The sequence below is a fragment of the Bos mutus genome, chromosome 3 (assembly GCF_027580195.1).
Source record: "Bos mutus isolate GX-2022 chromosome 3, NWIPB_WYAK_1.1, whole genome shotgun sequence".
In the NCBI taxonomy this organism is placed as follows: Eukaryota; Metazoa; Chordata; class Mammalia; order Artiodactyla; family Bovidae; genus Bos; species Bos mutus.
The window spans coordinates 16,951,337-16,964,647 of record NC_091619.1 but is presented as its reverse complement, the minus strand read 5'-3'; the positions used below and the strand labels follow the sequence as shown (position 1 = coordinate 16,964,647).

General features: G+C 37.9%; 1 protein-coding gene across 1 annotated transcript in view; it reads right to left on the bottom strand.

Annotated features, from left to right (window-relative positions):
* The window catches only part of ARNT (aryl hydrocarbon receptor nuclear translocator), a 66,931-nt gene that overhangs the window by 36,450 nt on the left and 17,170 nt on the right, over window positions 1-13,311 (bottom strand). Inside the window, exon 2 of the mRNA XM_005894915.3 lies at window positions 1,000-1,111. Within this exon, the coding sequence (XP_005894977.2) occupies window positions 1,000-1,111 (112 nt within the window). The remainder of the gene's footprint in view (window positions 1-999; window positions 1,112-13,311) is intronic.

The window sequence follows — 13,311 nt, the reverse complement described above, 5'->3', positions numbered from 1 at the left end:
AGGGAGTAGACTCTAAAGCTAATCTCTCAAGGTTTACACTATAGATCCTCTACTTACTAGCTTTAAAACCTTGGGTAAATTACTTATTCACCCTATGCCTCAGTAAACTAAATGCTTCTTGGAGACATAGCAAGCTTTAATTCTGTTATTCTGTTACCATCTGAAGGCAGAGAACAGGCCTGCATTACTACAGGTAGGAGGAAACTTAAAGACTAGGTGTAACATTACCTACAGAATTTTTTAAAACAAAAGAAAGAAAAAAACAGAAAATATAAAGTAGGTAAAATACTACCCATTCTCCCAGGCCTTTCTAAAACAATCTCTTTTCTGAAGCCTTTCCCAACCTCTACCAACCAACGGTGATATTTCCGTACAGTGAAATACACAGCACTGTATTTGTTCTTTTCTTAGCAAACCTGGTGTATTCTATCTTGAATTACATTTATGTGTGTGATGATTATCCCTTTAAGAACATAAGCAACTTAGAGACAAGGACCGTGCCTTATTTACCTTTGTATTCTAGGAGCAATCACACAATGCCTTACACTAATTAGGCATTTAAAAAATAATTCTGGAACCAAATGAACTCCGGATTCCCAAAGAGGCAACATATCAATAACTTAAAGGAAAAATATTCTAGATTTCAGCATTCTCTAAATTCAGGAAAGTAAAAACCCTACCAAAAAGATTCTGAGAATGGAGATACAGAGCTTAATGAAAGCAACGAAATTTTCTCAGCAACAGTGAAATATCTGGGCTTAGCTACAGTCCTTTACCTTGCAGATTTTTGGTTTAAGAAAAAATAAAACTGCCTCTAAGCAACTTAGATAAAAACATCAATTCCACACAAAGAAAAATCCAGGGACTAAAGAAAGTTATCTGAAAGGAGTGTAAAATGCAGCCAAAAGAAGCAAGAGGGTTAGGAAAAGGGGTTTAGTAACTAACAAAATTAGGCAGCTTAAAGGAGAAGCGTTCATGACACACTACACTCAAACTTACCCTGGTCGCCGCTTAATAGCCCTCTGGACGATGGCTCCTCCACCTTGAATCCCAGGCCCAGGGTTTCCAGAGGCAATGGCTGGACCCAGAGGTGGTACATCTGATGTCATTTCTGTCAGACAAAAACAGAAATACAGATTTTAGAACAATTGCCCTTGTTTATCATAATCATCACTATCAAACTAGCTAGAAGAAAGGTTGAAGCTATGGATGATATCTCAGTAGTTTGCTAGAAAACTCAAATGCTCATTCTAGATTGCTTTTCTTGAAATCTTACTCTGGAAAAAGATTTCTCTACTTCAGTTTCCCCAACTTTATACAGTTTGGAAGAGGTGGCACTATATTCTGCAGCTTCCACTTCTAAAAGCTTGTAATAGTGACACTAATCTAAAAGACACAAATTGGTTTACATATTTCATTCATGCAACAGATATATATAACTTAGCTCCTCTGATTTACTTAGAAAATGCAGAACAACCTGAAAATTAAAAATCACCTAAAGTCCAATATTCAAAAATACTTAGAGTAAAACTCTAAGTCCTTTGTTATGGCTCCTCTTTTTAATCCTTCCTCTCTCCTATCAATTCAATCTCATACCCCAGAAGCAACCATTTTTAACAGCTGAGTTCAGTTTATCTCTTATTTTTCCCCTCAGATTATATACAACTATCTCTCTGATCAAAAATGGGCACATTTGATTACAGTGGGTTTGTTGAAGACAACCACTGGCCTTTAGGGACTAACCTTACGTGAGAGTCCACGAGACAGGCCAAAAATGTTGTATACAAAGATTCTTGATATTTTTGGACAAATCTCTGAACATGTAGCATACAGAAAGTATACAGAACAGATTACAAATGAGAAGCTGGGTATGGGTAAAGTGAAACCAGATATTAAAAGAAAAAAATTAAGAGCAACTTCAGGGTGGCCAAGTAGAAGAGGTATTTCTCCAGGCTGAAAATGATCTAAGTCTGGAGAGAAAAATGATGCAATGGAATGGAAACATGGGAGCCGTTAGTGCAAGAGTCTCCTGCCAACCAACAGATATGGCCATCATTAAATGACATGTGTGTTGATGGGGGAGGAGGCATTTTTCCTAATAAAAAAAGAATCCTGATCTGCAAGTTGCTTTTAGCATTTAAATACATATCAAAGATATCCATACACACACACACACACACACTCAAGACAGATGCCTCATCCCTTTTCATAACCTCACAGTGTAAGAATATATCATATCTTATTCAACCATTCCCCAAGTTGACTAACATTTATGTTGTTTCTATTTACTATTACTAATTATCTACTATTACAAATAAGCAAATGTATTTATACTTACTAATATAAGCACATAAAACATTTACACATACAACTTTAAATTCTCTTCTGCTTTTTAGGACAGATTCCTAGAGATGAAATTCACTGTATCCAGGTATATAATAAGCACTTAAAATTATGATGGGTACTGTCAAATTACATTCCAAAAAGGTTGCTACAATTTCTGCTCCCACTAACAGGATATGAGAGTACCTATCTCCCTCACCAGGACTTGATATTATACTTTGTAATTTCACCAAAACTGACAGGCAAAAATGGTACAGTATTTAATTATTATGTGTTTTTACATTAGTCCTCTGAAATCAATGAGTTGATGTATCTTTGATATTTTTATACTTAATAATGTATCTTTTTGTAAAGCAGCCATGAAATTAAAAGATGCTTGCTCCTTGGAAGGAAAAGTTATGACCAACCTAGACAGCATATTCAAAAGCAGAGACATTATTTTGCCAACAAAGGTCAGTCTAGTCAAGGCTATGGTTTTTCCAGCGGTCACGTATGGATGTGAAAGTTGGACTGTGAAGAAAGCTGAGCGCCGAAGAATTGACGTTTTTGAACTATGGTGTTGGAGAAGACTCTTGAGAGTCCTTGGACTGCATGGAGATCCAACCAGTCCATTCTAAAGGAGATCAGTCCTGGGTGTTCTTTGGAAGGACTGATGCTAAAGCTGAAACTCCAATACTTTGGCCACCTCATGCGAAGAGCTGACTCATTGGAAAAGACTCTGATGCTAGGTGGGATTGGGGGCAGGAGGAGAAGGGGACGACAGAGGATGAGATGGCTGGATGGCATCACCGACTCAATGGACAAGAGTTTGGGTAAACTCTGGAGTTGGTGATGGACAGGGAGGCCTGGCGTACTGCAATTCACAGGGTTGCAAAGAGTCGGACACGACTGAGTGACTGAACTGAACTGAAGTGAAAGAATTTACAGGATCTATCAGTATATAAAAGATATTATCTATTGGTATATAAAAGATATTAAAGGATATCAATTTATAGAGAATAATGCATGCCTATTATGTATTACAAATATTTTCCATCACCTACCTCAGCCTTTAAACATATAATGTTTTACAATTTTATGTTGTTAAACTTATCAATGTTTTCCTAAATAATTCCTGGATTTCTGTCTTGCTTAGAAAAGCTCCCCACCTTTGAATTTACATCCTTATAATACTTTTGTGTTTCTCATTTAGATTTTTAACCCATCTGAAATTTATTACTTTTGCCTACCTGGCATAAGGCAGAACACTGAGTATCTTCTTGTAAGTGGTTAGCTAATTATTCTAATATCATTTGCTGGTTAATCCATCCTTTTCTCACTTATCTGAAATGACTCTCTTTACTATATTTTTGGGTAACTACAAGCAATTAATCTCTTTCTATACTTTTATTGTATATTAATATATTTTCTAGCTCCTGTGTCAATACTGAACACTTTTGATAAAGTGTTTTTATAGCACATTTTAATTATCAAATAGGAAAGTCCTCCATTCTCCATTAATTTATTCTACAAAATGTTCTTATTAAATGGCATACACTACTTCTGCTTCCAGGACAATGGAATAGATGTACTTTTCCCTATTCCTCCTGCTAAGCACAACTAAAAGTTCTAGACATCATACATAAAACAAACATAAGAACATTCTGAAAGGTAGACAGAAGAAGGCGGACCAGCTAAAGACTTCAGGATCTGAAGAATTTATGGGGATGAGTTCTGCTGGGTTTCCCTTTCCTAAAGGCTTAGTCTCTCTAGACAAAGGACCAGGAAAGAGAAGAGGTTATCAGGACAGAGAATCCTTAAACAACTACTACTCTACTTCAGCCAAACACCAGAGGAAAACTGTGACCCAACCTTTACTCTGTCAGCAAAGGCTGAGTGGGGAACCTAAACATCTGTCCTTGCAAGGCTGTAACAAAGTACCTCAAAAGCCCTCCTGGGATGGTGTCAGAGAAGGCCAAGTAGGGTCTTGCAATTTTCATTTCCAGTGGTCAGAAATGAGGACCTGTCCCTCCCAAGTGTCAGTGGAGACCATGTGGGGAAATGTAACTCCCATCCAAATCCAGCAGTAAGAAGTCCTACCTCAAGTGTCAAAATAGGCTTAGTGGGGAACCTGGAATTCTATCTCTACCGAGTAATAACAAGGTAGCGCCATTATTGATAGCACTCTTCTAAAGTGGTATCGTGAAAGCTAGATAAAATAGGTTTAAATAAAGGCCAATATCACAGAATACAAAAATGTTCAGGCTTCAAATTTTTTTAAAAAATCACTCATCATGCTAAGAATCAGGAAGATTTTAAATTCGAGAAAAGTAACAATCAATAGATACTAACAATGAAATGACACAGATGTTAGAATTATCTGATAAAGACTTTAAAAGTGAGTATGGTAAAAATAATAATAAACACTGAGTCATGTCTGAGTCTTTGTGACCCCATGGACTATAGCCTGCCAGGTTCCTCTGTCCATGGGATTCTCCAGGCAAGAATACTGGAGTGGATTGCCATTCTCTTCTCCAGAGGATCTTCCTGACCCAGGGATGGTAAAAATGCTTCAACAAGCAATTACTGTCACAGTTGAAACAAATGAAAAAATAGCCTCAGCAAAAATAGTCTCAGCAAATATGTAGGAAATATAAAGAAGAATTGAATAGAAATTTTAGAACTGAAAATATGAATTGAAATTAAAAGTTAAGTGGATAGGCTCAACAGCAGAAAGGAAGGAACAAAGGAAAGAATCTATGAAATGAAAGAACACTATAAATCACCTAATCCCAAGAGAAAACATCTGTAATCCAGTCCCATCACTTCATGGCAAATAGATGGGGAAACAATGGAAACAGTGACAGGCTTTATTTCCTTGGGCTCCAAAATCACTGCAGATGGTGACTGCAGCCATGAAATCAAAAGATGCTTGCTCCTTGGAAGAAAAGCTATGACAAACCTAGACAGCATACTGAAAGGTAGAGAGACATTACTTTGCTGACAAAGGTTCATCTAGTCAAAGCTATGGTTTTAACAGTAGTCATGTATGGATGTGAGAGTTGGGCCATAAAGAAAGCTGAGTGCCAAAGAATTGATGCTTTTGAACTATGGTGTTGGAGAAGACTCTTGAGAGTCCCTTGGACTTCAAGGAGATCAAACCAGTCAATCCTAAAGGAAATCAGTCCTGAATATTCATTGGAAGGACTTATGCTAAAGCTGAAGCTCCAATACTTTGGCCACCTGATGCAAAGAACTGACTCACTGGAAAAGACCCTGATGCTGGGAAAGACTGAAGGCAGGAGGAGAAGGGGACAAAAGAGGATGAGATGGCTGGATGGCATTACCGACTCGATGGACATGAGTTTGAGCAGGCTCCGGGAGTTGGTGATGGACAGAGAAGCCTGGAGTGCTGCAGTCCATGGGGGTCGCAAAGAGTCGGACACGACTGAGCAACTGAACTGACTGACTGAAGAGAAAACAGACAGGGAAATAAAATGAATAGAAAAAAAAAACAAGAGATGCTCAGGGACTTGCGTAACTAACAAAAGAGCTAGTATTTGTGTCATTTGAGTCCTGGAGGGGAGAAAGAAGGCAAAGCTGAAAAATAACATCTAACTTCCCAAATTTGGTGACAGTTGTAACCTATGGATTCAAGAAGGTGAGCAACCCTTAAAGGATAAACCTAAAGAAACTCATTTCAACACACATCACAATGAAACATAAAAAAATTAAAGACAAAGTTTTGAAAGAAGCTAGAGAAAAATGACACTTAAAAGAGGAAAAATAATTCAGATAGCAGATTTTCATCAGAAACCATGGAGGCCAAAAGAAAGTGGCAATAATTTTTTAAGTTCTGAAAGAAAGAAACTACCAACCCAGAATCCTTTACCCAGTGAAAACATCATTCAAAAATGAGCAGAAAATAAACATATTCTCTGATGATGGAGAACTAAGGAGGATCTGTCATCAGCAGCCCTATGCTAAAGAATAGCTAAACAAAGTTCTCTGAAAAGAAAGGATGTTAAAGAGAAGAAATTTTAGAACACCAAGAAAGAAGGAAAAAACACTGTATTAATAAAAATCAATAGGTTGTGCTTCTCCTTTTGAAGTTTCTAAATTATATATAATGGTTGAAGCAAAAATGACAACACTGATGCTTCTAAATGTAAATACAGAAATTTAAGGCAAATTATAAATGGAGAGGATAAAAGAATGTAAAGGGAGGTAAGATTTCAACACTTTACTCAAACTGGTAAAATGACATCAACAGGCTGTGCTGAATTATGTATATGTATATACAACATAAGGCCCACTATAGCAATTACCGGAAAAGCTATTCAAGAAGATACACTAATAAACATTATTTGTTGTTATTGTTCAGTTGCTCAGTCATGTCCAACTCTTTAGAAGTTTTAAAAATGTTCAAATAACCAGGAAAAAGAAAACAGAGAAACAAAAATCAAAACGAACAGAAAACAAAAAATAAAATGGCAGACTTAAGCACTAACACATCAATAATTTTATTAAATGTAAATGGTCTAAATACACCAATTAACAGACAGAGATTGGCAGAGCAACTTAAAAAACATGACAACTATATGCTGTCTACAAGAAACTCACTTAAAATATAACAGTTGGGGTGGGGCGAAAGTAAAATAATGGAAAAGATACATCTTGTAAAATATTAATCAAAGAAAAGTAGAAGTGTCTATATTATTAATAACAGATAAGGTAAACTCTGGAAGATGATGAGGGACAGAGAGGCCTGGCATGCTGCAGTCCATGGTTCTCAAAGAGTCAGACACAACTTGGTGACTGAACAACACAAAAAGGTAAACTCCAAAGCAAATAAAATTACCAGAGACAAAGCAGAACATTCTGTAATAAAGATTCAATCCAGCAAGGAAACATTTGGTGTACATGTACGACAAAGCTGCAAAATATGTTAAACAAAAACTGCCAGAACAGAAAGGAGAAAAGTTATAGCTGAGAGACTTCAACATCCCTCTCTCAACAATGCACAGAACAATTAGAAAGAAAATCAGCAAAGGTACAGAAAACCTCAGTGACACCTCAATCAACAGGGTCTAATCAACATTTCCGCTTCATGGGTCACAGCTTGTCATGATGAAGGGGCTTGTGTATGAAGCTATACAAGCCACGCCATCAGGGCCAGCCAAGATGAACGGGTCACAGTGGAGAGTTCTGACAAAATGTGGTCCACAGGAGGAGGGAATGGCAAACCACTCCAGTATTATTGCCTTGAGAACCCCATGAACAGCACGAAAAGGCAAAAAGATATGACATCGGAAGATGAAGCCTTGAAATCCTTCAAGCTAGGCTTCAGCAGTACAAAAACCAAGAATTTCCAGATGTACCAGCCAGGTTTAGAAAAGGTAGAGGAACCAGAGATCAAATTGCCAACATCTGCTGGATCTTAGAGAAACCAAGGGAATCACAGAGAAACATCTACTTCTGCTTCATTGACTACGTTAAAGCCTTTGACTGTGTAGCCTTTGACAACAATCTGTGGAAAATTCTTCAAGAGATGGGAATACCAGATCACCTTACCTGTCTCTTGAGAAACCCGTATGCAAGAAGCAACAGTAAGAATGAGACATGGAACAACGGACTGGTTCAAAATTGGGACAGGAGTACATCAAGGCTGTATGTATATTGTCATCCTGCTTATTTAACTTATATGCAGAGTACATCATGCAAAATGCCAGGCTGGATGAATCAAAAGCTGGAATAAAGATTGCAGGGAGAAATATCAACAACCTCAGATATGCAGATGATATCACTCTAACAGCAGAAAGCAAAGAGGAACTAAAGAGTCTCTTGATGAGGGTGAAAGAGGAGAGTGAAAAAGTGGGTTAAAACTCAACATTCAGAAAACAAAGATCATGGGATCCAGTCCCATCACTTCATGGCAAATAAAAGGAGAAAAAGTGGAAACACTGACATTTTATTTTCTTGGGCTCCAAACTTGCAGTAGACAGTGACTGCAACCATGAAATTAAAAGATGCTTGTTCCTTGGAAGGTAAGCCATGATAAACCTAGATAACACATTAAAAAGCAGAGACATCACTTTGCCTACAAAGGTCCATACAGCCAAAGCTATGTTTTTTTCCAGTGGTCACATACAAATGTGAGACATGGACCATAATGAAGGCTGAGCACCAAAGAATTGATACTTTCTATTATAGTAATGGAGAAGATTCTTCAGGGTCCCTCAGACTGTAAGGAGATCAAACCAATCAATCCTAAAGGAAATCAACCCTGAATATTCACTGGAAGGACTGATGCTGGAGCTGAAGCTCCAATACTTTGGCCACCTGATGCGAAAAGCCGACTCACTGGAAAAGACCCTGATGCTGGGAAAAACTGAGGGCAGGAGAAGGGGACAACAGAGGATGAGATGGTTGGATAGCATCACTGACTCAAAGGACATGAGTCTGAGCAAACTCCAGGAGATGGTGAAAGACAGGGAGGCCAGCGTGCTGCAGTACATGGGGTCACAAAGAATCAGACACAACTTGGTGACTGAACAACAGCAAGTCAACATTTATAAAAATACCACACCCGACAGCAACAGATATACATTCAAGTGTTCCAGAACAGATACCCAAGACAGACCATATGCTGTGCCATTAAGGAAACCTCAATAAATTTAAAAGAACTGAAATCATAGATTGGATTCTCCACCCACAATGGAATCAAACTAGAAATTAGTTAACAGAAAGATAATAGGAAAATCTCCATTCGCCTGGACACTAAATAACACATTTCTCAATAACTTAAGAAGAGGTCTCAAAGTGGATAAAAAGTACAGCAAACTAAAATTGAAATTACAAGATGGTAAAATTTGTGGAACACACCAAAAGATATACAGTCAGAGGAAATCTTATAGCACTAAAATGCTATGTAAGAAAAGAGGAAAAGTCAAATAAATCATCTAAACTAATAGGGAAAAAACAGGTCACTTCCATCCAGGCCAGATCCCAAGACGATTGAGCTCTTGTTGAGACATGTTGGCCATCATTGCCTCCACGCCCACCTCAGTCCTCAGTCCAGTACCAGAAATGTTGTTCCTTTGGGAACCACAGCCAGTGAAGAGATTGAGAGGTTCTGGAAAAAAATACTATTTCAAATAGTCCTTTGTCTCCCCGTATCAGTATCTACAACTGGTCTCTTTCCATGGTGACGTCCATGTGCCACCGTGGCACTGGTATTGCCTCGAGTATAGGGATCTCTCTGGGCTGCTGGCCTCTTGGTCCCTGTGAGCTTTGATTCTCATTTGGAACTTGTGAAGTCCCTGTGTTTGGGACCAGCACGGATCACACAGCCAAATTTGCACTCGTCTTCCCTCTCCTGTATCACACCTGGAATGGGATCCGATACTTTATGTGGGACCTAGGAAAAGGTTTGTGCTTGCAGATCCTCTTGAAGCTTAGCAGTAGAGTGCCTTATAGAACCACAATAATGGAAAGGGTCCAGTTTTCCCCTTATTTCTAAAGAAGGAATGACTGCAAAAGTTCCCTTTTCTTGCCCCCAGCTTGCAGCCTACTCTGGACCTGGGAGCCTTCATTCTCTCTTCATGTTAGGTCTTGATTTATGATGAGGGTCAGCTTTTGGCTTCTTCCTGAGACAGTGGAGGGCTTCCCTTGTGACTCAGCTGGTAAAGAATCCACCTGCAACGCGGGAGACCTGGGTTCAATCCCTGGGTTGGGATGATCCCCTGGAGAAGGGAAAGGCTACTCACTCCAGTATTCTGGCTTGGAGAAGTCCATGGACTGTATAGTCCGTGGGGTGGCAAAGAGTCGGACACAACTGAGCGACTTTCACTGAGACAGTAGAAAAAATGTCAGCTTTGTGGCCTCTGCTGTAGGGACTGGGAGTGGGGCTTTGGCCTGTGGGTTGCTGGCTTAAAAGACAGTTCTTTCACTGGTCAGCGCTCAAGGTCTTTAGCATTCACACATTCTGACTGAAAGGGGGTGGAGGTGAAAGGGAAGTAGCCTGTCCCAGCTAGACAGAGATAAAAAGAGTAAACTAACTCTTGGAGCAGGTGCTTTGGGGAGATGTATAGCTTTTGATGCAAGAGGAAGATCCAGAAAATTATCATTGAACCTATTAAGGGTTATTTCTCTTCCTTGTGTTTCCAGAAAAACCAAATCTCTTATTGTCATGTTTTCTAATCCAAATTCCTGTGACAGCTTTTTCTGAAGCTGAATTAAAATTACTGTCTTTGGGGAAAAAGAAAGAACAAAATAAACCCAAAACAAGCAAAAAGCAATAATGAAAGACATAAAATAATAAACTGTAAAACAGAATAACAATTTAAAAATAAAACAAAGAGTTCTTTAAATCGATCAATAACATTGACAAACCAGACCAAAAACACACAAACTACCAAAATCAGGGGAAAAAACAGGAATTATCATGACAGACCCCAAAGAAATCGAAGAGACAACTGAGAACACTAACTTAAATAAATCTGACAACTTAGATCAAAAGGACCAATTCCTTAAAAAACACAAACTGAACTTTCCTGGTGGTCCAGTGGTAAAGAATCCACCTGCTAACGCAGGGGATGTGCGTTCGATTGGGAAGACTCCACTTCATGGGGCAACTAAGCCCTTGTGCCACAACTACTGAGCCTGTGCTCTGGAGCCCCTGTGTCCTAGAGAAAGTAGAGAAAGCCCATATGCAGCCACAAAGGCCCAACAAAGCCAAACAAATAAAAACATTCAATTTTAAAAGAAACAAAAACACAAACTAAAACAACTAACCAAACACAAAACAGGTGACATGAATGGTCCCATAATTACTAGGAAACTGAATTCATATTTCAAGAGCTCTTAAAAAAAATTCTAGGTCTAGATGATTTCACTGGAGAATTTTACTGAACATTTAAAGAATGAACAGCAATTTTACATAATCTCCTCCAGAAACTAGTTGAGGAAGGGAACACTTACAAATTGATCTTATGAAGCTATAAATCTGATACAAAAACCAAACAAAGACAGTAGAAAAACAAAACAAAAACCCAAGATCAATATTCCTTAGGAAAACAGATGCAAAAATTCTTAACAAAATATTAGCAAATAGAATTTAGCAAACAGAATTTGGCAATAGGCAAAAGAATTTTACAGTGTAACCATATGTGATTTACTCAAGAAAAGCAAACTGGTTAAACATTTAAAATCAATCAACACATTACTAGGCTAAGAAGAAAAATAATGATCATATCAGCCTATGTATAAAAAGTATTTGCTGTAGGGTGAGAGGGAAGTGCAACAGGGAGGGGTAAAAAAGAATTTAAAAAGTGAAAAAAAAATAAAATAAAACCCATGGGGTATTAAAAAAAAAGAGTATTTCCTAAAATTCAACACCCATTCTGACAAAAACAGAAAAATTAAAGTGAAATGTCTTCACCTTGACAAAAGTATCTACAAAAAGGGAAAAGAGAAAAACTACCACTGTGTGGGGGTGTGAGTGTGGGTGTGTGAATGCGCTCACTTGCTCAGTCATGTCCAACTCTACAACCCCATGGACTGTAGCCCGCCAGGCTCCTCTGTCCATGGAATTTTCCAGAGTATTGGAGTATTGGAGCAGGTTGCCACTTTTACTTAACAGTGAAAGACGATGCTTTCTCCATAAGATCTGGGAACGAGGAAAAAAAATGTTCACTCTCATCACTTATTTAAACACAGTATGGGAAGTTCTAGCCAGTGCAAAAAATGCAAGAATAGGAAATAAAAGGCCTATAGATGAAAAAAAAAAAAAAAAAAAACTACCCCCATTTGCGGATTACATGATTATCTTTGTAGAAAATTCTAAGGAACCTACCAAAACAAAAAAAAACCTCTTAGAACAAACAAGTAAATTCAGCAAAGCTGCAGTATACAAGATAAGCACACAAAACTCAACTGTGTTTCTATATGCCAGCAATTAATACATGGACATAAAAATTTTAAAGCACAAAACCATTCATAACCCTTTCAAAAAATAATTAAATGCGAATTTAACAAATGCACAGGATTTGTATGCTGATGCTGATGAAAGAAATCAAAGCTCTAAACAAATGGAGAGACATCACATTCATGGACTGGAAGACTCAACAAAAGATGTAAATTCTCTTCAAACTGATACACAAGTTTAATGCAATTCTTATCTAAATACTAACAAGATATTTTTGAAGACATAAACATGACCATTCTAAAATGTATATGGGAAGGTAAAAAACTATAATAGCTAAAACAAAGTGGGAGAAAAGAGTCTACTTGAGTTCAAGACCTCTAATATAGCTACAGTAATTAAGACTGTGCAACCCTAGCACAGTCACAGACACTTAGGTCAATGGAACCCAGAAACACTCACACAAATATGCCCAAATGATTTTGACAAAAGTGCAAAAGCAATTCAAAGGAGGAAAGATAGTCTCTTCAACAAATAGTGCTAGACCAACTAGACATCCTTAGGGAAAAAAAAAAACAAACCTTGACCCCTCATTACAAAATTTAATCAAAATGAATCATGGACTTACATGTATAATGTAAAACTATGTAACTTTCAGAGAAAATATACAGGATCTAGGGACTAGACAAAGAGTTCTTTCTTAGACTAGGTACCAAAAACATGATCCAGGAAATGAAAAACTGATTAACTGGACATCACTGAAATTAAGAACTTTTGCTCTGGGAAGACTGTCAGAGGATCAAAAGACAAGTTACACAGTGGGAGAAAACAGTGCAACAAAGGACTTGTAACTAGAATATAAAAAGAACTCTCAAAACTCAACAGTAATAAAGCAAAAGTCTTAAACACACATTTTACCAAAGATTGTTGTTCAGTCGCCCAGTCGTGTCCAAATTTGCAACCCCATGGACTGTAGCACACCAGGCCTCCCTGTCCCTCACCATCTCCCAAAGTTTGTCCAAGTTCATGTCCATTGCATCAGTGATGCACAAATGGTAAATAAG